This window comes from Dromaius novaehollandiae, chromosome 3, assembly GCF_036370855.1.
Source record: "Dromaius novaehollandiae isolate bDroNov1 chromosome 3, bDroNov1.hap1, whole genome shotgun sequence".
NCBI classification, from domain to species: Eukaryota; Metazoa; Chordata; class Aves; order Casuariiformes; family Dromaiidae; genus Dromaius; species Dromaius novaehollandiae.
Genome location: NC_088100.1, coordinates 54,855,649 through 54,881,718, shown reverse-complemented (window position 1 = coordinate 54,881,718; position 26,070 = coordinate 54,855,649). Strand labels below are relative to the sequence as shown.

The 26,070-nt window shown below is 37.1% G+C and overlaps 1 protein-coding gene across 1 annotated transcript in view; it reads right to left on the bottom strand.

Annotated features, from left to right (window-relative positions):
* Positions 1-403: 403 nt before the first annotated feature.
* The window catches only part of RFX6 (regulatory factor X6), a 37,957-nt gene continuing 12,290 nt past the window's right edge, over positions 404-26,070 (bottom strand). Inside the window, exons 6-19 of the mRNA XM_064510199.1 lie at positions 24,181-24,208; positions 19,187-19,294; positions 16,250-16,327; positions 16,044-16,157; positions 13,490-13,539; positions 12,507-12,666; positions 11,431-11,575; positions 10,004-10,113; positions 7,850-7,967; positions 6,613-6,735; positions 5,032-5,241; positions 4,155-4,664; positions 2,301-2,519; positions 404-1,094 (exon numbers count right to left, since the gene is read on the bottom strand). Coding sequence (XP_064366269.1) covers positions 928-1,094; positions 2,301-2,519; positions 4,155-4,664; positions 5,032-5,241; positions 6,613-6,735; positions 7,850-7,967; positions 10,004-10,113; positions 11,431-11,575; positions 12,507-12,666; positions 13,490-13,539; positions 16,044-16,157; positions 16,250-16,327; positions 19,187-19,294; positions 24,181-24,208 — 2,140 coding nt within the window. The 3' untranslated portion in view covers positions 404-927. The remainder of the gene's footprint in view (positions 1,095-2,300; positions 2,520-4,154; positions 4,665-5,031; positions 5,242-6,612; positions 6,736-7,849; positions 7,968-10,003; positions 10,114-11,430; positions 11,576-12,506; positions 12,667-13,489; positions 13,540-16,043; positions 16,158-16,249; positions 16,328-19,186; positions 19,295-24,180; positions 24,209-26,070) is intronic.

The following is a 26,070-nucleotide window of genomic DNA, read 5'->3' as shown; positions in this document are numbered from 1 at the left end:
GAGTATCATGGCACTTGTAAATTTTTTTATTAAAACAGCTGATCTAAAGGGTTGCAAATTTTTTTGGATCAACTTTACTGCTTTTAGTCTGAATATACACAGTTGCCCTAAATCCATGGATTTCCACCAGCAATTGGTTTGGACTCATACCAGAAGTAATTTTGAAATCCCATGACATTTTGTGTCACAGTTTCATTTGTTTCAGTTATCCAGCTACAGTAGCAGGCAACTGAAATTAGTTAGCTTATGATATTTGCTTGTTTTTGTTGGTTTTATTTTCAAAGAAAATATTCCCCACAATATGTCTTATTTGTTTCCTGAGGACTTTCACTTACACAAGCAGGCACTAAACATTTAAAATTGACTTTTCAAAGCACAACAGTAAAAAACTTAAGAATTTGGTTTAGTTTCATTTAAAACAGTAAAAATTGACCTTGTAAACATTTCCATAGGAGGTAGGATACATACACTTGACAATCTGTCAAATAAGAGAAAGTAAACAGAGACTCTGCAATCCTAATAAATAATGAGCAACACAGGCATTAAATAAACATTTTTTATACAAAAAGATAAAAGTGAAAGACTAAAATATCATTTTTAATAAATTAGGAATAGATGTAATAATTTCTTTACAACTTAGTAATGTTTGCAAGAATCACTGATTCTTTCTGCTCACCCTGAATTTCAGATGGGAAAGCCATATAGTGGTGACAACTCTGAGTGATTCACAAGCAGAGCAAAATCTGAATATAGCTTTTGTGTGTGTGTGTGGAGGAGTTCTAATAAATAGCTCTAAAACAGCTCCTTTAACACCTATATGCAATACTTTTCTATCCCACCCACTTAAGTCATCATAACCTTAGTTATCAGATCCTTAATGTCTAGAATTAGAAAGTAAGTTTAAAACAGCGGCATTTCTCTCCCAGTTCAGGTTCCTCCAGCAGCTGCTCCCATGAAGACAGTGTTGATTGGTGGTAAAGATGATAACATCTCTCTGCTTGGTGGCCCGTGGGACTCCAGATTTTCCTGGGAAGGGAACTGACCAGATGTCCCATACATACACTGTGAAGAAGCTGTAGTTTGCATGTTTGAAGCTATGAAAACAAAGGTAATCATCACTGAAAGTTTTCTGTTTAGTATTCTGTTAAAATACAATCCACTTCCATCTGCTGGAAACTCTTATCTACCAAGTACACCATGTGAAAGATTGAAATTTCAACTTTCCTATACTTTACTCAATTTACCTATACTTTTATAACTTTTCTTCAGTGGCTCCTTACACTATCATGGAGTAGCTCAAAACCCATATACCAGTGAACTCTGCTAAAAATACAGCTATGGGCTTGAAGCTTACAGCCTGCATATGAACCATCTTCTATAAAAACTATGTGAAACTACTGTATGTTTCCCTCCTCTTGCCATATCTTGCACCATTCAGTTCCAAACTCACTGGTGGTACCACTACTTCTGCATACAGTCAAGCCTACCACCAGACACACATCAATATGGAAAACATCAGCTACTTGATAGGTACAATGCCTGAGTAGTGGTGCTGACTCGTCTTTGCCCTTTAGCTTCACTTAAAGAATTAAACATTGAGCTCTTTCAGAGCCTTAAGAAGACAAGCAATAACTAATCTTCTGCACAAGGTTAACAGAGAAGTAATACGAACAGGTAACGTTATGGAGAAACACCCAAACTGTGCCCTAGTTTACATCTTCCATCCAATACTTCTGACTTTATTTTGGAATATGACACCAAACTCAGCTGCCATTTGATTAACCCATATACCAAAGCAAACACCTTGGGATTAGGTCTTTCCCCTAAAATTCAGTAGGAGCTTTGCCTAGTTCACACAGTTGTTGAAGCACAGGACAGGAAGGAACTAGCGCAGTCCACAGGATGAAGTATATCTAAATTATGCCTAACGAAAGGTCCACCTGATTTATTTGAAAGTGAGGATCCTTAAGGGATGTTGGAGAAACCCAGCTCACAAGCTCACTTAACAGTTAGAAAGTGTCTCCTAATACTGATTTTCCTGCATTTCAGGCAAATCATGGACAATGGATCACAGTCCTCTTTATGTGAACAAAGAGTCATTAAACCCATTGTACTGAAATACTGAGGAAACCACATCATATGATATATCCTAGGAATTTACCTATTTTATTTCTATATTACACCAGAATACTTATCCCTTGCATCTGATGTACTATATGTGTGAGCTACAGCATAATTCTAAGCACCAGTTAAGATGCTAAAAAATTCATAGCTCTTGTTCAGTCATTGGCTATACTTACGCATAGGAGTCCGACAGACAATTGAAGATGAGGACTCTGTATAGTATGAGCCTGCTTGTTTTCTTCCACTCTCATCCAAGATATTAAGTGGATCATGAATATCATTATATGATGGCAGTGATCGAATGCTGCTTACACTGCTGATCACAGAAACATGTTGATCCACCATTGATCCAAGTCTGTGAGAGTCTGGGTAATTTACATTGTTTCCATAATAACCTATTGACAGGAGAGTTGGAAAAAAGGAAGCAGAGTTAAACTGCTGTTGAAGAGAAAGGATAGGGTAGGAGTGCAGGGAAGGGGTTGGAATTAGAAAAAATGGTTTATTGATCTGACTGCTAGTGAACAGCTGTGTGAACCAGCACTTATTTAACTCCTCTTCTTCAGTTCCTCTTTATGCCATGAGGATACTTATTTCCTACTATGCTGCATGACTTAAATTACTTTAAAGCTAGCAAAGTGATTTGACTTTAAGAGCTCATGAGAGAGAAACGCAAAGCAGTGATGTCAAAACCACGTTCTAGAAAATGATCCCCTCTGCACATCAGAGGATACAGAATTAAAATCTTCTGTTCCAAATTTGGACAAATAAAAAATCAGAGGTGGCAAATTTTCTTGGTGCAGTCAAGTGGTCGGAAAAAAGCCAATGAGAACAGCAATACAATGAGAATACAGATACTATCTTTCATAGAGTCTGGATTTCAGACTTAAAAACTTAGCTATAGTTCCAGATGCCACCTCTTCAGTCTAAATATGATCACTGTAGTTTTTTTCTCTTGACTGTATACAAATATTTAAAAAAAGGATCATCAAAACGCTAATAAAAAGATGAGTGATTGGATGATGACAAAATAATGCCATGAAATGCATACATACATGTTCCATTTCACTGGAGCTTGTCATAACCTATGACAATAAGTAACTGTTATTGGGTGAGTTCCTTGAGAATAAGGCTATTTAGGTACACATGTAGCCTAGTAACATTAGAGGATTATATGCAGTGACTGACCCAAAAGAGGGGTGGTAACAAGGGAAAGAAAAGATCCTAAGAGTTCAGTAAAGCCTTCAGTACAGAATTAAATTCCCATTCTAACTTCAGAATCAAACAGTAATGTTGTAGTTGGTGGCCAGAGGAGACACCACGTGGACTCGTATCGACAGTTCAGTGCTCGCTTCTGAAATGGACAATCAAGGAAAATATACATATAAAGAAAATCTAAATAGTAGTATATACATGTGACATATACACATGAATATACAAGTAGTATTCCTGCATGTCTTTCCTGGAGAAAAGTATTTTCTACAAACTATAGGATATATAGCAATAATTTCACCCACTATATATCTAAAGTAGAACATGCCAACAATTTTACACTTGATGTATGAGAATATATTAGGGCCAAACTCTTAAAATAATGCTAATCCACATTTTTATATGCTTTTGTTTCACCATCCTGACACTGTGATTAGAATGGCCTGCTATACTGTTCCCAGAACTAAGCTATTTTATGACAGCTATATTTTACAGTAGATGTTTTGGTGGCTTTTTGAGAGATTGCTAAATCGTAGTCATCCTCATTTTGCTTCTATTGTGCAGGACAGGCTGATGATGCCAGAGGAAGTTTACTGCAAGTGAAAAAGTGGCATTTGAGGTCAACTGAGTATTCCTCAGAAGAAAATCAGCCCTGAAGTAGCCTGTTAAGCTGCTTTACAATCTATGTGTCATCTGAGAAGTAGAAAACACAAAGTTATAATAAAATTTTCCATAGGAAAAGGAGAGAAAGAATGGTTTACTCTGGCAAGGAAAGAGGAACAGAAGAGAAAAAGAAAAAATATATTAATATATATTAATACCATTGGAAGCATTAGGGGGATATGTTGCTCCCGGACAAAAAGACACTGAGTTGCTCAAGAAATTGAAGCTCCCAGTATTCAGAAACTGCATATTGTGTGTGTCCTGAGTCATGGATGAGGGACCATAGCTGGAAGGGGACCTGGCATTGTATGGAGACACAGCGCAACTGTTGCTGAAGTAGTCTCTGGAGAACTGCTGTTCATTCAAGGTATTGAATCGGCTGTGCTCTGCTCTGTGGTGATAAACTCCTGAAGTGGAATGGGCCTGAGTTCTGAACATGGCTTGGTAATTGGAATTGGTTCCATAGTAATTCTGATTAGTTTGTGACAAAGTCTGATAAAGGGGTTCTGAGTAGGAAGAGCAATGTGAATGTGTGGATAACACTGGGCCTACACTTGGAGGTCTCCCAGCCATCGGCCCCTGGTTGATAACACTTCCTCGGCTGACCATGGCTGGTGAAATGGGTGGAGTCATCAAGTGGCCAGTGCTTTGAGAGAGCTCCATCTGACCTGGAATAAATAAACATTAGTTGTGGTTAGCATTCATACTGGAGTATTGCTGAATAGAGTGGATTCTGTTAAGACACTAACTCTCTATGTGAATTCTGCATTATCATTTGAAAGCTTTACAAAGGATATGCATTGGCCCCCATCTGTACAAGTTCTTTAATCAATGGCTTCTGGCTATAAAGGTTCCCAGTTTCATTCTCCAGCTTGCAGACTGCCGCATTCAGTGGGAAATTCCAGCAGTTACAAGTCTCATGTGTTCAAGATCTTATTGTTCATTCCTTAGAGTTGAAGATTATTCCAAGCCAAGATGTACAAGGATAGTTTTATCATTGTTAGAGAAGGAGAGAGTAGGAGAACTGATACCTACCTGTCAACTGCATATTCTCACTGTCTTCCGTGGAGAAGGGGTTCAGACCAGAAGGTACACTGCTAGGCTGGCTAGCTGACAAGGACACGTAGGTTTGCTCTGCTAGACACTCATTTTTGACTGAAGTGTCGCTGGGCAGAGGAGCAGCTTTGTTACGATTTGCTAGGAAGCAAGAGCTTGGTGATGCAGTAAAGGTGGCTTTGCTTGCATCTGGAATAGTAAGTGAAAACTCTTGGTGGCTGTTGTGTGTGTTCATTGCACATAAATTCACCACTAGCATATAGAGAGCATATGAGCTGCCTGTTTTGTTTGTATCTTTGGTTACTTATTTTAAAAACACAGTGAAGCCTCCAAATTTTGTATGTAGCCAATGAATACAAGTATTGTCCTAGTCTTAATCTTTCAGTGAAACTGTTTGTATCATATTCTCTGACCACAGATCTGTATCACAGAGAAACAGCTCCTTACTGAAGACAGTGAGTCAGATCTACTCCGTTGAAGTAAATGTCAACAATGGAGTCTATTAATTGCACTAAGAATGAATCAGGTTTATGACACTTATGACACTAAAGGACTAACAGTGGGAGTTTTAGAATTCTTAAAGTCTATTTATTTTTATACTGATATCTAGAAAAAGTATTTGTTTTACCCTGTACTTCTTCAGTTTTCTGCAGATGATTGATAAAATCAGTGGAAGATTTGCTATTCTTCAGTGGAATCATGACTTCATCTTATGGTTTCAAATACTTCACCTAAGTATCTAAGGAAAAGGCAACTGCTGCATAGGACAAGGCTTTTCCTGAAGACTGAGTTAAAAAAAACACAGCATCTACTCTCAGACAAATTCAGTGCAAGTTTCTTGGAGCAAAGGGCACGTTTGGAGTGGCAACAACCAAAGAATTAAGGCTGATTTCAGGCACTAATGTTAATCAAAAATAATTCTGAAGAACTCAGAGGAGTTCCACTGGATTTTTAGGAATTAACTTAGACCAAAATTTGATCCAAATACCAGTTCTTAATCTTCATTCATTTTAAAGCAAAGGACCTGTAATGTATGACTTGTCTACCCTGAAGAAGCCTGGTAACTAGAAAATTTTAAGGAGACTATTTTAAATTCCTTTTGTTTCCCTTCCACATGGTAGTACTTCAGCCCAGAGGCTGAACAGGGCTCCAACTCTTCAGGGACCTTTTTATGTTGGTAATCTTCAACACGTCCTAATTCAGGGTATAATTGCATATTTCAGCTTTGGTGGAAAAACTGGATTGGGAATTCCTGCTCTCTGTTACTTGCACCTCTTTTCACGCTGCAGTTTGTGGCCCTTCAATTGCATCAATACAAGTGTTTGTTGCATCCCAGATCGTTTCCCACAAAATGTCATGAGGTGAACTAGGTTAGGAAAGTGGGAATGAATGGCTGAGGGCATGGCTATCAGCTTTTCTGATGTATTTGACAATATTGTATGTAACTATACCTTCAGCAGAGGGCAGCAAGTCTGCTTCTGATTGACAGCAAGTCTGCTTCTGATGTATGTAAATTTCTAAAATCAAGGAATACATTCAAAAGAACCAAGCTCCAGTTACCTAAATTCTTCATGTATTTGTCCAGTAGATTCTGGAGTTCTTGTTCTTTGTCATTGTTGAACTGTGTCTCCATGGCGAGCAGGATGTACTCATCCAGTAGCATGCGGATCAAATGAAAAGAACCTTTTGGAGGAGAAGGAGAGAGAGTAGCTGAGTTAGTTATCTTTGTGACCATCTCTCACCACTCTACAAGAAGCGAGTGAAACAAACAAACAATTGTGGACTTTAAATGACCTGGCAAGACCAACAAGGAATAGTGCCTAACTTCTAGCTCTAATCTCTCTTTGCACTGGCCCACCTAGCTCAATTGTTTACTGTCCTGTAGGCTATTTGACCACTAATTACATCAAAGAAAAATACTGATGAAAGTGAGACATGCTTTATACTTGAAGAGGGCACACAGTGGAGCTAGATAAGGCTGAAGTCTGCTAGAATGCCTCTGCTCTATTTCTGTTTGTCTTGTGCTAAATAACCAGACAATAACTAGTGAAGTCTTTGACCTTATTTCAAGGATATATCACATTAAATCCAGTACATTATTTCCCAAGTTATCTCAGTAGTTGTAGGTACACTGTTATCACAAATTCAGAGGCCATTTGAAATGGCTGTAAGGAGAGACACATTTCTAAAGTGAATTTCATTTGCTCTAACATTTTCTAATATAAAAGATATTCTTTCTGATATTCCCCAAAATGTAAATATTTCTAAAGATGGGCGTGTGAACCTGAATATTTAGATGTTATGAACACACTATTGAATTGAATGCCTCCTGATCCCAGAATTAAGTAACAGTGGTGATCTGTCAAATTCCTTTTGCTATTATGAAAACATGCAACACAAAAACTTCTCTACAGCAGTAATTTTTTACCAAACTGATTCACATGTAAAGCTAATAATTTAGATCTTCTGTCTCATATATTGAGATACGTAATTATGGTTTCATTGCCATATCAAAACAAGCATAGCCTCTAGCTCTTAAATGGCAAAGCAGTAGCAAACGGCAATTCAGAAGAAAAACACCTTTGGAAAACAAGCATGTAACACAGGCCACCAACAAATTATTGTTAGCATTTTCTGTGAAGAATTAGTTTGAAAAGCACATTACACAATATTTGTGGCTTTGATCAAAGAATCTTTAGAATCGGACAGGTTCCTGTACTAAGGAAGTGGTGGAAAGGTGGGAATAGTGCCAGCACATGTGCACAAAATGGGAGGGTTTTTACAAAGCCCAGGGTACCAAAACTTGATGCGTTGTTTAGGGTGAGATTATGCATCACTCGAGCACCAAAAAAACTCCATTTGAGAAGGAAGTCTTGAGCTCTCTTCTTTAATGACCTCCCATTTTGCTTGCTTGCCTAAAAGAGAGAAGTAGTAAAATTCTGTAAGTATGCTAACTTGCTTTCAGCATACAGAATAGAGGAAAGGAGGACTGAAGATGCTTGAGAATTCATGAAGTCCTTGACTCAGACTAATGTGGCAGGGTGCTAAGCTGCCTGATTCAAACTCTCTTCATAATGTATGTCCTTAAAGTGATAAAGAGGAGAAGCATTCACTTCTTTCAGTGCAACCAAGGTAGAGCTCTGACCACATATTTGATGAAGCACACTGCTTACCGCTTGAGCTCTGCAGTGCCTTGATGATGTTTAAATTAGCTCATGTTCTAGTCTTAAAGATGCTAGATTGCTCTGTAAATATACAGCTGTATAGTGAGAAACAAAAAAATCTCTTGGCACTATGTTATTCGACAAAAATAAGGAATGGGAGTTAGTCTCTGTACCTTAATGTAATCTGCATAATACTTGCCAGACTTTTTCTGTTACAAAATGGTATGTTTGCTATTGTAACATTGAGGATTTTAATACTGCTCACTTCATGCTGTCACTTTGTTCTGGCAGTACTTTGTTCCGTGTGGTAACAGTATGCCCTGTTGCTTTCTCAAACAGCAAGCAGAAAGAAGCTGTTGTGTAAGTTTGACAGTAACCGCACTTTAGCATGAACAGAAGGTAGAGAGCAATGGAGGGATTACATGTTCTGTAAATGATTAGCTCCTGCTTAGCTGATCTGGACTGATATCAGGACTTGTTGGCATTTCATACCCCTAACCATGTGAAAACAGTGTTTGAAACCATAGCTGTTAGCTTTAATACAGTATTACATAGTAGATGCTGAATGGGAGAGTGATTTACCTTTTCTGAGGGGCTTGTTTATCAGGGATTGTGTTTTGAAATTGTAGAATCAGTTTTAGACCATAACCATTCAGTTCTACCATGAGCTGGGACTGCTCAGCTTCTGTTAAATCAGTATGAGTTTTGTGTCTGAGCAAGTGGGACTCACTTTGGCTCTAGTGCTCTGATTCAGCAAAGCACCTCATTGTGCTCCTCACACACGACAGTAAATGTTAGTAAACAGAGTGCTTCAGAAACAAAGGAATTATCACTGTCTCCATTTAAAGCTGGGAAAACAGAGGTGAATACAGGGAAAATGACATGCCTATGGTTATTTTGTAAGTGGCAGAGCCACTTTTCCATGAGCAAATCAAAGCTAACAGCACTGCCTCTCTTGCACCAATCGATATCAAGGCGCTCCTTAAAATGATGGGTAAGACATCCCATCATTGCATCAATGGTACATCAACGTATTTCCAAACAAGACAAAACCTGATGAGAAGACCAGTGTTCAGAGCTTCTGGCAAACACTACCACACAAAACATAATTCAGAAAATCCGAGCACAGATGTGAAGGGATACAGGAGGTCTACATCTCTGTTATTTTGTTCTGAACTATAGTGTAATAACTCTAGTGTAACTACATGCATACAAAATACTTGTGATTATAAAACATCTTATAAATCAGGAAATAAAAAGGTTTTTTTTCCCCACCAAACACCTTATAAAAATATAAGAGAATATCTTCTATACTGGCCTGTAGAAATCCTTCTGCAGATTAGCTACTTCTGAACCTATCTGCTACATTAATCTATACCACATGCATCAAAGTAATACATAAAAAATTACATATTCTTCTCTAAGGAACAAGTCTTGCTCACCTTACTCACTGGGCAATCACCCTATAATTCTGCATGCACAGATAGTGATGGATGGGTGGATGGTTTTTTTTTTTCATGTACAGTTTTATAACAGTGCTGATTTTAATGTCTTAGTTAAGATACTGCTTAGTTTTTCACACACGTAAGACTGTTCAACCACACTTGGCATGAGATTAATTAGAACTAATCTAGCTGGAATCTTTCACACCAAATGAAGAACTCTCCTCTTACAACAGGGAGATGGGAGCTGAGGTAAGAATCCCATGTGGAAAGTCAATGGGACTGCACCAATGAGTAAGGAGAGTAGGATTTGGTCCTGAATCAGGCAGAATATTTGAAAGGTACCTTGATAACCCTTTGCTCAACCACAGTATCCAACCATTCGATAAACGATTCCACAGTGGCATTCTTCTTTAGAAGGTCCTTCAGTTCTTGGAACACTGTAATAGAGTCATCTACCATGTAAAAAGGAAAACATATCATTGCACACTATTCTGAATGTGAGAAAAAGCCACTCACCAGCCATACGACAATATTGTAGCATGGAAAGGAAAGGCAAAGGATTAGAGCAGTGAAGAAATGAGCAATTCCTCAGCAAAGTGAGCAGACATAAATTCATCACACACACATTTTCATTACTTTAATATTACAGTTCTGCAGGCTGTAAGACAATGAAGTTTTACAAGAGAATAAAAGCAAAAAAAAATCCGATGTTCTCTCTTTTGAGATTCAACCTTGGAATCCTGTCTATTACCAAAGTAAGTAGAACAGTTTTATCTGTAATGTGGCAGGAATAGGTGACATGTATATTGCCTTAGGTTTTCCTTATGTATTCCTAGGTAATATATGATGTATATTATATAACATAAAACTAAGCTACTAGTATTTCCTATTTTCTAGAAAATGCCTGGTTAATGGCAGGTTTTTTTTCTCTTGCTCCATTTCTTTTTCTTTTTTTTTTAACCAATGTGAAAGAGGAGAAGGAGCAAAATAGAAAACAGTTACAGGGAAAATGAGAAAAGGGCAACTCAGATGAAAATGTGAACAGAATTGGAGCCATTTAAGAGAACAAACTTTCGTGATCAAGGTAACAACCTCTAAAATACAGCAAGTTGCTGTTGCTCTCCTTTCAGCTCTCCAAACTGTGCTAAAGATGCTTCCTATGACAAAAGTTACCTTTTTAACAAAGAAGATGGCTAAACCTTACTTTTCAACAGCAGGTATGTATAAGAACATATAAAAAAATTTAAAACTTCCAAAATCTGTAGTTTGCTCCATTCTCTATTTTGTCTATGAAAAGAGCTATTACATCATATTGAAAATTACATATTTTTTTAAAGATCAACTTTCAGCCAACAAATTTTTATATACAAAAAAAAAGTAAACTATCTCAAATATCCATTAAACTAAGATATAGTTACATAAGCTTTCTGAACCTTTTTCAAGAGCTGATCAGTGCTAATACCCCCATATGATAAGGACAAAACTTTAAAAAGAATTTTATTAAGATTAGTAGCTGAAATAGAGATAATTTTTTCAACAACCATTTAAAAATCATCCATCTGGGATGACCAGTACAAGTTTCTATTCTTGTAGGATTTGCTGGGGCAAGGAATTGGTTTTCTTAAAATACTAAAGTTAACACTGAGCTAGATTAGAGAATGTAGTGCCTAGGTCTGCCTTTTCTCAGTCCATCTCCAAGCAGACTAGTGAGGAATGGAACGGAAAACTGAATTTCTTTTAATGTTACGAATATATCACCAAGGACTTACATTCAGTGTAGACCTCCCCATCAGAGTCTGTGCTGCCTGAGACTGCAAGGAGTGCCTGAGAGCCAATACTGTTCAAATCTACCTTCTCAATATCAGACACCATGGAATTCACCACATGCTGATCAAAAAGGGCTGGCCGGGCAATCTGTAAGAGAATGTAAGGTAAAATGCTAAGACTCACACCGTGGGACCAAATGAATAACTCCTAGGAGAAGAATCATGTGCTGCTTAATTTCCTTTTCACAGCTTGGTGTTTCATAGATCAGATGAGGCAATGTTTCCCTCTCATGAGATTTCTAATACTTTTCTAATGTGCCTTCCTATCAGATCATTTTCATAATGTCATCTATATGCTACTGCTGTCTTAATTTTTATGAGAGGGAAAACTAAGTCAAGATGAATTATACAATACACCTACAGTTTTTTTTGTAAGTGCTACCCCTCAGAGCCCAAGCTGTTAGCATTTAAGTTCTCAGAAAGGCAATGTATCCTTTTGTATAATCCACCAAACAATAATATGGAGGTATATCCTAATTGCAGATACTTGTTTCCTGTCAAAACAGTCTAGGAACCCTCAGCTGCCTGTCATTCTCATGTATTCACTTCAGTCAAACTCAGGAAGAACTAAACTCACTAAATGTGACATAAAAAGGTGCCATGGACAAGACAGTGAACCTCTGTCAGGCAAGGAGGCTCATTTGATATCTTCCTCTTTGGGACTAACCAAATACCCATATATCTCACTTCATCATTTGATTGCCAGAAGTTCTTGCAGAGAGAAGTCCTAAAGAATATCAGAGTATTTTTAATTTGAAAGGTGTCATATTTACAGTTCTTATGATAGTAGTTCATTATAAGCATGGTCTTCTTTTCTACTACAAAATTTTGAAGTTCAAAATGTTTTGATCAGATCCACTTATGAACTATTCTTTCTTGCATGGTGAAAACTGCAAGATTTAAGTCTTCCATAGCTGAAATTGAACCTTTAAAAAAATAATGCATTGTACCTTATGACCAGAGAGATGTACCAAGTGTAATTCACAACTTTTTTTGATATGTAGTCCTATTCTTCTCACCTGGGCCAGGTGTAAGAATGATGTCTGTCGTTTCAAGGAAGAAACAAATCTTCGTGCAATAGGCAGCTTCTTATCTGTTAGCATTTCTGGTAGATTTTCCAGAGAGGAAACAACCCATTTTTCCCAGTTTTTTGCAAAATTTCTTATATCTGCCAATAAACTACAGTAAAAAATGTGTTTTAGAGAAACATCAATAAATATTGTATTGCATTAGTTTACATAATTGGGTTTCAGTCTATGATTCATGGACTCCTGGGCAGATCTCTGGATTACTCCTCAGGTGTCCCTGAAAGGAAACAGGAAATATTGACCTATCATCAGAAGGCTAAAAATGACTACATGTTGGTCTGTACCTCCTCTGAAAAAAAAATGTGAGCAGTTCGCCAATTAAAATAGGTTGAAACCCTCTAGCTTTAGGAATAAACCATAATAAATCCAAAAAACATTAGAGCACCAAGAACCTAAAGCACAAGGCCTTAGACATAAAAACCCAAACAAGATGCCCTCCAAGGGGAAGGAAGGGTGAAAAGATTCAGAGGTAACTTAAAACAATCCTGTTTGTAATGTTTTGTTGGAAAATTGCTTACATATTTTGGTGATGCATAAGATACAAACCTCAACACTATTCTGAAGAACAGTTAAAATTTGTTTTTCCTTGAACAACAAAAATATATTTGGTTCTTTTTTGATCTCCTAGGGTTTTAGTATAAGAAAAAAATCTAATTCAAGATGTCCAATAAGCCAGTCAAACCAGACACTGGAATACTGTGGAATACTTTAAGACTGTTCTACTTCTATAGCTGTTTTCAGAGCTAATGGTATTTTGCCAAGTTTATTCTAGTCTTCTAAAAATGAACATAAATACTGTGAGAAAAATTCTCTAGGATATAGATTATCTGAAGCAACACCTGCTGTTTACTCTGTATTTCCCGGGAACACACCTAACAATCAGAAGGTAGTATTATTAAGTGTCAAATACCTACCTTTCTGGCATTTCTTGCATAGTTGCAGGGATGAGTACATCTGTAAGAACCTTCAAAAAGGTAACAGAAAATGATATCAGGCTTCCATTGGACATTTATTCATTCATGTCTACCTTGTCTACTTAGATTGCAAAGTGGTAAGTACAGGGAATTTATACAGAATAAAGCCATTCAGACTATTGTCTAGATATTTATATACCTAGATATCCCGCATCCCTGTAAGATATGAACACATTTCCCATACATAATATATTCCTCCTTGCAGCATGCCTCTAAAACAAGAAAGTGATATCACTCCTGTCTTGTAATAGAGAAATCATTAGAAGTGAGGTGCTTAAAAACTTTGACTTCCCTAGCATCACACAGAATCTTAGTGAAGCAGAAACTCAAGCATCTCCCAAGTCCTGGGGAGTGCTGTTAGCCACTTGACTCTTCTTTCTGCCATGCTGTGCATGTGACACTGATGGTGATCAGGGTTTAGAATAAATCCCCTATAGTTATGTGTGGTGTGGAACTGCTTTGACAAAAACTCTGCTAACTTTCATGCCTTCTGGGGGATTCTACTGCAGACAGTAAAATTAGGTAAATGCTGACTTTGTTAGATACCATATATCCAAAAATCGCGTTTGTTTCCACTCATACTGTGAATGATTTGACAACGCAGTATTCCTCGGGCATCTGTACTGCCAAGAACATCTAATACGATTAGAAGTGAGAAATGATGAAAGAGCCAGAGAAAAGACACAATAGTATATTTAAGAACTTTTAAGAAATTCTGCCTTATCAAATTTCTGTTCCTGTAGTATTTCTTCTTCTTTTGTCACATCAAATATTTATAACAAATAAAGCTGTGAAAGCAAGTTTAGTGCAGGAAAAGCCTCATAAACTCAAAGTACAGTATAACCTATAAAAGTAAATAAGGCTTAATGTCTCAGCTAGGCTAAACACCTTTACTTCACTCTGCTAACTAAAAAATCTCTTCTTACTTTACAGCTTGATATGCTTCTGAAAAATACGTAGTTTATCCCTTTGTGGATTTTGCCATACTTTTGTAAAGTATTACAAATACATGACAATAAGACACTCAGTGCTAAACAGCCCCAAGTCGCCTCCTTTAACTGCTTCATGTTTGCTAGTATGCCAATAGTTATTTCCTTTCATCAATATGTAGTTGTGAAATGTGTGAGAGAGAGTATGACAGTCCTTTTCTATTTATATAGCATGTCTTATCAGAGGAACTGAAACTACTTTACAGCTATTAATTAATGATCTGATCTGATTTTCCAAATAAAAAGCTCAGGAAATGTTGGTGGCATTTACTTCCTTAATTTATTTCTTCCCCAGTTCTCTATCCCTGAATCCTGACCTTGCAGTACTCCTCGGCTTTACTGGCCTGACTATTGGTGTGATCATGCAGTGAACTGGTTCAAAGAGCTGACAGGGCATAAAAACCCTGCAAAACAAATGTTTCTCAGATTTTTTTCTTTAACCTGTACCAGTTCAGAGTGCAGCCCAATAAACAGTTTTGCTGGTACATCTAAGGCTATGGGAACAGAAATGAAGGGTAAAAGGCAGGACAGGCAGGAATATCTTAAGCCAGTATCATTCCAGCTCTCTGTAACAAGAAACCATGGTCTGACATAACCTGCGAGTAGCAGACTCACATGTGGAAAAGTGAGACCAGATGCCTAAATCTGTACACATGGCTTTTCTATAGAGTGAGCAATTTCAATTAAAATGAATCTTAAAAAAACCCTAAAATATTTGTCATACATACCTTGTTAGGACACACAATTAAATCAAATTTGATAAAAAAAGAGTAAGTTGTACTAGTCAGTGTTTTTATCCTAGCAGAACTTTATCCACACCTAAATAGATATACATACTGCAATGTTTGCTGACATAACTATGTTATTTAGCCTTTCAAGAGGAGTTGTGTAAGTAAAAAGTCCTGACCAGTTTTAAGATAAGGCTTGATCAGTTTATGAAAGATGTTTTACAACAAGGTTGACGGCAACACCAGGGGCATTATTGCGTGACTGAGGCAGTTCTTTCAAAATCTTCTTTCCTGCAGTTTACATATGTCATTGCAATAACCTGGCCTTATTCTAACAAAATGAGTTCTTTAGCAGATGAAGATGGAATACCTTGCTGAACTGCCAGGACTCTTTTTGCTGGTAGAAACTGCAATGCATCTTTTAATTAAAAAAAAAAAAAAAAAAAAAAGGCTTCAGTTTTCATGCAGGCTTAACTTAGCCAACCTTGCCAGTGAAGCTCACAGGCATTTCCTTTATTAAAATCCAAGCAGGTCAGGATTTCCCCATTTGTGAGCTACCTGTAGTCACAGATCAAGTATGCAGCAAAACAGGGACTAGAGTTCTCTTATGCATGCCATTTTTATGCTCTTGATTTCAAAGGAATTCTTGCTGATTTACACAGGTGAGAGGCAGAAAACAGTCATGGAGTTCTGTTATTCGAACCTCAACACTGTTTTTACACAAACAAAATCTATAATGTGACAAAGATTATCCATTTAACTAAATGCTTAACTCACCTTATACAGTATTGAATCACAAACACAGAAGATGTCAACAATGATGGGATTTTCAAGCAGGGGAAGAAGATGGTCAGGCATTCCTTGCCAAAAATGTAGTAAGAAATGCTGAATCTAAAGGGGTAAGAACCAAACCATGGACATAAATAATGCTTTCTGGGCTCTCTGTGCATATATACCAAGAATGTGTGTTCAAATAACCTTACCTCTTCAAAGTTCCCATTAATTGCATTGTCAAGGACACACTGACAGTGTGTTTTGTACATCATGATAAGAGTATCTACCTATTTTGGAAGAAAGAAAGATTAAACAGAGTTTCTTAGTTCTCTCCTTTACTTCTATGGTAATCTAGGTTTCTGCTTTCTGTAGTTATTATTTAAGTATAAAGTATAAACTGTATTACAGCACATATTTAAAAATGTGGTTCTATATCCAGAGGTGATAAGAGGTCACCCATCTCTAGTTTTTATCACCATCTTTAAGTCTCAATGCTGTTATTAGATGCTGTATATACTGTGAAAATGTAGATATCAAAGTAAGGCAGAAGATAGATTAGCCAGTCGGACGGTAAATTCATCTTTCTGAAGCTAGGATTAATCCCAAAGAGTAGTGCAAGTTAATGATTAGGCTACTATAGGCGTCTATGAGTGTTCTGAAATATCATCTAGTTGGACAAATGAGAAAATAGCTGCCAGTCATTTGGTCAAAGTTTAATCACTGCCTTACAAGAACTGAGCTTTAAAAAGCACAACTCCCTTTCATCTCATCAAGCTAATTTATCTCAGTGGAGTATTCCTTTATTTTAATAACTGTGCAGAGATATTACAAGAGTTTGTAAAAAATAGTCGTGAATGGCAACAAGAATTTTTTAAAAAGTATTCCAAAGAAAGAAAGCTGTATGCTAGGAAAACTTATCTCGTGATCCAGAAGCAGAGAAAGTTTGTTATGGCTTGTGAACTTTTCAGCAAACCAACATAAGGTTTTCTATGAACCTGGTACAACCGTATTTCAACAGAGATTCCCATGAGGGAATCTTGCGTACAGATTTCTTTGGAAGTGGTCCTTGCTGACTTTCACAGAGCTGCTTCTGTAACTACATATTTTTGAAAAAGAGTGTGTGGCAGGGTGAAATTCAAGAACTTTTTAAAAGACTTTTTTTAGAAGGGGTTGATTGAAATTTAAAGGTTGGGCAAATTTTCTTCAGAAACCGAAAATGTAGAAATTATCAATCTATTTTAGTGCAGACTGCTATATCTATGCAATCTTCAGCTTCCTCTACTTTAAAGACCTGGAAAGATAATTTCAGTTTTGTCCTCTGTTAGAGCTGTAAAAATTTTCATAATTATCATATTGTTTTGGATGCATTTTAGTTTCCAGGAGTGAGGCTGTGATGCATCAGCTTATAAAACTCTGTCAAAACATCCAAATCAGGACATGAAGCTGCTGAATAGACCTGAATAAGTTATGAGGCAACACAGACAGGTGCTTAGAGAGGAAGACTGACAAATACTGCAAAATAGCTGTTACACTGTTTTGGTTATCCTAGAACTCTAGAAAGCCTGCCTGGCTGCCACTGAGATGGGTGATGTATGGACAGCTCCTATAGGGCTTACACAGGACATTGATGCGACTGTTGCACAGGTGATGGAACAGTTAAGTAAAGGCATGAATGTGGACTACAGGAGAGACTTCTATATCTGCTGGTCAGATAAGCTGGGAGGAAAGACAGTAAGGAAAGAAAACAAGGAATAAGGAAAAGGAATAAGAAAAAAAAGTAGCAAGAAAAGAAAGAGAGGGAGATGCACACAGAGAAACTCCTATGTCTTCCCAGTCTCCTCGTAACTCCAAGAGCCTGTTCCCAGACCGAGTCACCCCCAAGGTCCTGGTGAGCCCTCCCATCTCCTTCCCCAGCATAAGAAAAATGAAATGTTGCTGACCCAAGAATGAAAAGAAAATGAGTTGCATCTTTTTCTTCATCGTTGGAGTGGTAAAATTCAGTTTTGCTTACACTGCTGTTTTGGGTCTGCAGGGAACCCCTAGTACTCTTCAGACTTAAATGTTACAAGAATGCTGTATATATGAGAGATATCTATTCATGCCTAGCAATTTACTAAGGGGCACTATGACAGCAGGTGATGCACGCTGCTGAGTACACCTGTTCTTCGTCTTTCTTTAGGACCTGTAAGATTTGCTGTTAAGATTTCTGCACTACAGATGGCTCCTTTTTGTTTAGCTTTTCAAAATAGGAATCCTCGTGTTCACTGCTTTCGCAGAGCAAACCTAAGAAGAAAGGCTCATTAAATAAAAAGCATTAGAGCAACAGATCTCAGCAAAGCCAATATCATGACCCATACTGGAAACTAAATGATATCTAGCACAGTTCAGGGATGTAGCAGCCTGAGGACCTGTAAAGGGATCAGAAACATAATAGACATAACACACAGACAAGTAGTCAGACACAACACATGCACCAGCAATACTTTTAGCTGAACAGCTAAACTTAGGATGAGCAATATTGTGTATTGATTTGTGAAATACAATTTAGCAGGATACATTGTGTGTCACACGTGAGTCTTACGGTATTGTTCTGGTTTTTGATGACTGATACACAAAACTGAACATGTGCTGTCAATATTATTCTTGAATATATGCTCTACAATACCCCACTCAAATAATATCCAGGCTAAATGATATTTGTCAAAGGAATTAATAACTAATTTTAAAGAAACCATATACTCAGATTTTCCATCTCTTTTTAGATAACTAATGAATAAAATTTTTCTAACTATTTGTCATGAATTATATGCTCCAATCTAATCAGAACAAAATTTACCTTAAATCCAAAGGCATTTGGAATGAATACAGCTCTCAGCTATTTGTTTGTTTTGCTGTCCCCGTCTTACATACCATCAGTTTGTAAAATGCTAGGTCAGTTAATAGGTAAATAATTCAACCACCTTTCCAGTGGAGAGCCAGTTAATCGGTGTTAGTAAAGGTTTGCCCCCTCTATAAATCAGTCACCTCTGTTTGATTATGGACTTTTCTGGCTCTTTCATGTCAATACCTCAAAGGCTAAGATATGGAGAAACATTCTGTAGCAATTTTTGATCTGAAAGTCAGAAGAGAAATAGCTCACATTTTACCTTGTCTTTAGAAATGCACCCTTGAAGCAAAAGGTGTTGAGCACTTGGAAACTCTGGAAGCAGAGTTCCAGTTTTGGAACTGAGAGAATATTTCCGAGTGAAACCACCCTGAAATGCAAGAGGAAAAACAGTAACACTGAAATGCCTAATACAGATTTAACGGAAAACAACAATGCTTCACACTAAAGCGGTATTTTATCTCATGAGATTCTCAAAGTTCCAGAATATCAACATTCAGAAAAGCCTTCCAAAATGTTGATACTTATATCCAGATCTGGATTCCAGCTCCGTAAGGTAGTTAAATATGTGCCTAGATCTAAACTCCACCAAATATTGTTTTCAGAACCTTTAAGCCAAATGACTTCATAGAATTATTCTAGCTTCAAATTTGGTTGGCATTTAAAAAATAAAGTAGAATATAATCTGTTGCCCCACTACAGTATGGATTGTGATATCATTCTTAGGACAACCCTAAGTTTTAGTTAATCTGTACCTTTCTAGTGCAAGGATCTAGGACACTGGTGATACCATCATTCTCCCTTGCTCTCTTCTTACACTAACAGCACTACAGTAGACAATTCTGCTGTTTTACTACAGTTACCACTATTTTAGTTTACCATCAAGTTAGGTAATATTTTATGGCATTATAGCTGTGATGGCATGTAGGGTCTGTAGACACTTCTGGGCTATGTGTTTATTATATAGTTGCCTGTGATCATGGAAGACTTGACTGGAAGCCCCAGAAAATCTCGAGTCCTATGTTCATATGATCTACTGTATTGAAATAGATGTACATATAAACATATGCTCCAAGGATACTGAGTTGCATGCCCACCTGGAGCATGCCACTGATTCTAGCCGCCTCTCTCCTACTCTCTTGAAGTGACTGGGAGTGGCCATTCACCTCAGAGAGACTAGGTTTGTTTCTGTGAACATTTTTAGAGCATCTGGCTTTTGTTCATAAGTGCACGATAAAACTATGAGTTTCTAACAGCTCCTTTTAATGTTAGGAACCTATTTGTCTGCAGAGGACTCAATTGTAATATGATACTCAATTCCACAGATGTGAATTAAACTCTGTTCCATGTTTGGTTGGATCTACACAATACAGAGTCCTGTACAGCAATTCAGTCCTGGAAAGAGGAAATGCACTTCCAGGGGAAGTTACAGGAAGGGAAGACATAATTTTGCCAGGATGCTAGGGCTAACTCTTTAACAACAAAAAAAGGAAGTGAAACAGAAAGGGTGTTTACTAACAATAAGGTTTCAATACTACATTTCAGTAAAGGATGGTATTCCCAGAGGTTTTGTGTTCTTCAGCTACTTTGTCGATGCACTGTCAACATTGACCTCGAGATAAGACAAATTCCTGCTGAATTATACTGAATTCTGCTGATCTGAGTATTCCTTGCAGTTCTTAGAGTTCGTCTCTTAAACCTCTTTAGCTCGTGACATCTGAAATATCATAGACAAATCTCATACTAGTTACAGACTGAAAAATGTCTTGAAGAAGGATTAAGATGCTAGCCTTTGAAGAGATGGGAGTTGCAAAGGATGAAACAACAGTGATCTTTTAATTGTGGATATTGACCATGCAGCAAAATACGGTAAATCCACTATAGATTTAGACTCCTAATTGAATATTTTCACAAAGACCTGGCTTAGTCTACTTTTCTGCAAAGCTGAACAGCAACATTCTGTAGTGATATAATTTTACTATGCTTATATTTATAGTTCACACCACGTTACACTTAGTACACTCTAAAATGATATAATTAAGATGAAACCCTCCATCCTCGAGACAAACAGTAAAATCTGTATTATGCTGCTGTTTTTACTGACTGAATTGAGTTTATTCCCCTGGGATTGCATTCAAACCTAGAACAGGCTATTTGGCTAAAACCCTTTGTTCCATTTTAGCCCATACAGTCCTCATTTGAAGGCAGCGCACAGAGCCTTGAGCAGCTCTTCTGTGTATTCCTACAACAAACCCACTGCTTCTGCATAGATCTCCCTTTCACTAGTGGACGGAATTTATGGCTATGCACTAGGAATTTGAACGGTACTTGAAATGGCCTTTTTATACCCCTTTGCATACAGTCAGATTTCACTGAGGTCAAAATAACAGTATAGATAAATACAGTGCAAAGGAGTGCAAAAGGGAGTATTTTCTTGTAAATGTTGATTCACCAATTGGACATGAATTCAGAAAATTACAGCTGTAGCTGAATTGTTCATCATATGTATCTTTGACTTTTAAAGGGTGATACGTCTGCCAAAACAGACAGCAAGGAATGAAAACACACATCATGTGAACAACACTTTGCCTACACTATTTACTATTCAAATACATAAAAAGCTCTAAGTCAAAAAATGATAGAAATTTAGAGACATTAATACTTCTTTGTGTCAATATTTCTGCAATTTTACAATTGTCTATTAGTATCAGGAGTTTCTTTTTTTTCTTAACAACAGGAGTAATCTGGATGACTTCATTATGCAATTACCCATGAAATATATTAAAAGCTCTGATTAAAAGGAATTAGTTCATTTAAAAGAAGGCAGTGATGGTGGTGGGAGGTTTAAGAAAAGATCATTTGCAATGTTTTTTAGCTTGCTAACAGACTTATATGACTATGCCTCAGTTCTAGGTTTAATATTTTAACCCACTATCTCTTGCCCTTTCAATTTAATGCCATCTGTTTCTAATGGCCATTTAACATTAAGATAATGACAGTAATATTATCTGCCTAATTAACCATGCAGACTCTAATGGTGCACTAACTGGTTTAGATAAAAGAATTTGCTGGTATCTCACCCTACAGAGAGAATACTAAAAAATGTGATAAAACAAACCAGAAGTAAACAGTGTCCCTGGCGCTCAATAAGTGTTCATTCAAATGCCACTTACTCAGTATATTTAGATAATCAGTGCTTTAACATCTTTTCAATGTCTTTACATTTCTACTGAAAATTACACCTTATGCAATCATTGTAAATCTTTCTGGAATAACTAGTTATATATATACTTTCAAGCAAGTAAATAATGAGATATCATCTGTTCACTTCAATAGAAACTTTCAGTAAACTGAAATTGTTAAAATTCAATTTTGATCATGAAAGCCAGTTTTTGTTTTAAGACTCGCCTGAGTAATTTCAGACAAGACAGAGATAGGCAATAGAAACCTCATATTGATGTGTCCTTTACCACTTATTTCCATTGATGTCTCTGGGATTCTTTTTCTGTGAGAACCAAGATATTGAACTCTGGGGCAGAAACAAGACAGATACACGGAATTCCACATCTGAGATGGAAGTAAAGTGTGCGTTCATTTAAGTCAAGGGAACCAGAAATTTCCCACCCCAAAACTCTTAAAGAACAAATGCTGTAATACTGCTCATGAATCTTTGAATATGTCAGAGATATCCCATAGCATAGCACTATCTTTTTATGATAAGACAACTGATTATCTAGACAGGGAAATTGTAGTGGATCTAATCTGTCTGAACCTCAGTAAAACACTTGATGTGGTGTCACCATGGGAAATGATTAGTTATGCTGGTGAGAATGGGGATTAGTACAAGAATGTAAAATGTTTAAGGAACTGGCTCCAGCTGAAATGATAATAAGTTATGTTGACAAGGAAATCACTGTGTTGAAAAGGGATTGGAGTGAAGATTCTCAAAGCTCAGACTTGGGACTGTCTTACTGAGCATTTCATAGATGACACTGGCTGATCTGGGTTAATGAAATCATCAATAAAGAGGAAGACCAAGAGGGCAGGTAGAAAAATCTGGATGGTTCTGAGATAATGGTAATAAAGGGGATGAAAATCAATAGCACAAAGCTGCACTCCAGGGACCAATAAGAATTTCTACTACCAGCTAGGAATTGCTTATCTTGAACCGAAAAGGAAGGAGGGAGACCTGTTGTGTATCAGTTAATCACAGAAGCTATATTTAGTCTGGTAAATTAAATGGCGTCAGGAAACATTCCCAGGAAATGAAATACTATTATCAAAAATGGGTCACGACATGCTTTTGGCCGATGCCAGTTAGCAGTCTCCCAAACAATTACTGGTCATGCTTCAACAGCTACTGCATGCCAGGGACTTTCCTCTCTGGCAATGTGGTTTAGATGCACCTATCTTGTTATGTAAGATTAGAGTGTTTAATAATATGGATGCAGGCTATTCCATGACAGTTGAACTCAAGTGTCAAAACACAATCCTAGGAGCAATCTTCAACACTCCATCTAGTACTACAATAATCCATAATTTCCTAGTGTAAATGTGACCAGAACAACAGTGACCAATAGTACAGTTGTGAATATATGAAAAAGACAAACACAGTTCTAGGGAAGGGATCATCAAAAGGGTTATTTGCAACAGAAACTGGAGACATGACATTCACAAAACTTTTGTGAGATCTTTTTTCTAGAAAGATATTCAGCTTGGAGCAAGTACAGTGAAAGGTTGTAAGGCTGCTCAGAAGTGCCTGAAAGAGGTGCTGTTTGTTCCTCCTAGCAAGCAAAGCCAGAGAAAAGACATGTAGGAAAATGCCATGAAAAGAGCAAAAAATATAGAAAGACAATGCTGGGCAAGAGAAAATAGGTATAAAATTAAGTTTATTAAAAACCATCTTCTGGCTTCCAGAGAAATGAGAGTCTGAAAAAGTCTTCTTCTATAGAAGTAATGGATGCAAAAACAATAGCAAGCTAGAACTTGATCTTTTTATTAAGAGGCGCTTACAAGCCTCTGCAGTCATGGGGAACTGGACTGGAAAATGGACCCCAGAAGATGCCTTCCAACCTTATGCTTTTTTGACTGTTTAAAGGAGCAAATACTCAGCATCATGAATAAAGATTATGCAGTCTAGTTTTTAATGAAAAATACTATTGCAATTTTCAAAGAAATGAGTGTGAAGAAAACCACAGGTCACAAATACTATTTCAATTATGACAGAAATGAAAGGAAACAGACTACAGCACTTACCTCATTCTTTAACTTGCTTCCAGAGAATCTTTGAAAATAAACACATTTGTTTATTTTTTCATAAACAGAGCATTTTTAGTTTATATGTATAATTATATAAAATAAAATATATATCTAATATAATGTAATATCTAATATTATATTATAATAATATGACAATATAATATACATTTAGATATCATTATATACATTATAATTTATATATACACATGCACATATATATATTTATAAAATGATCGGAAAAATAACCATGTGCTCCTCAGGGACGTACTGAAGATGACTTCTAAAAAATGAGGATTTAGATCATTGACCAAGTAATAAAGTATAAAACTCAGTTTCAGCAAGTCCATGAAGTCTTTACCAGGAAATCCATAAGGTTTTAGATATGGATGAGTAAATTCAGAATAGAAAAAATATATCTAGAATTTCCCCTTTTGAGGAGAATGAAGAAAACATAATGATTTTCCACTCTCTTTAATCATAACATTATTTTGATGCAAGTGAAATGCACTTATGAGATGAAAGTTTCATTAACTGTCAGAAATGTTTTGCAGTGTACTGACAGTGCTATTAATAGCCCACATCAAAGATCCCCAATGAAGTTATTGGATTATAAGGCAACTCTACAGTGCAGAAACTAGAAAACACACATTTTAAATTATAATTACTAAACCACGGAATCTCTAAGGATATTGTTTTATATGGATCAGTAAAATGATAACAGTGTACGTTAATTACAGCTTGTTTGATTATTGATATTTCCTGTTCTGCTGGCTGCCAAGTGATAAGATTCTGTGGGCAATATGAAGTGTTTTAATTATTAGCAGGGATATTGTGATTTCATGCTGTTGAGATGCTTTGCTGGAGGGAAAGAAACCCAGTGGCTGAGCGGTTATGGAATTCTGCCTGCCCAGGCCAGGCACAAGCAAGTGACAGTTCTTGTCACGTGATGATCTAGCATATAGACTTCCCTTGCCTGCTGGTAGATGAGCATGAGAAAAGGCATAAATCAGTTGACTACAATGTGGACCTAATTGGCTTCATAGCTGGGTGTGTTTGTTACGGACCATGGATTGAGTGGCAAGAGGACATCAACTTACAGCAAAAACAGTAGGCAGCCTCTGCTAGCATTGGCCCTCCAGAGCCTTAATCACTAGCTAAAGCTATACTTTTCACAATGATGTCTATGTTAATGATTTTTAGTGTTAGCGTATGATCCCTCCACAGTACAAAGCCAGGTATTTAAAAGGATTGGAAAGTCAAATTTTGAGTGGAATTTAGGCATTCAGGCATCTGCATCCAGTATTTTGAGACTATTGTATTCAGCTCAATTGCCTAAATATTAATGTATCAATGACAATTAAATGCTGTAGCCCTCCAGCTGACATTCCACAAAGTCACAATGTCGTATCTGCTAGTCATATTCAGGTGTGTTTGATGTCTTGGGGCAACTGAAAGGGCAATATATTTAGGCAGCTAGGCTGAGGCCCATTGACCCTTCTAATCTTGTGACAAGCTGCCTCTAATTTGCAAGCCCTATGGTAAAGATCTCTGTATGCCTATATTATTTGTGCTGGTGAACATGGTGTGATCTGATACCATTATCGAACCATTCATTTTCCCTGCCTATATCTGCCCCAGGCTTGGTCCAGGAACCATTTTTATAGTTCACTTACTAGATCATAAGTCAGACAAAGGAGAGATTTTTAGATATTTCATTATACTCAGCAGCCAGCAACTCTGACACTCACATGGAAGTCTCAAGTTTGAATTCCTATGCTGCTAGACTCTTTTTTTCCCCAGGAGCTGGATCTTAACCCCATGTTACTGAGTCATTCTCTTTGCATAGCCATATCCGAGCACAGTGAGGGACCAGACTATGTGAAGTCA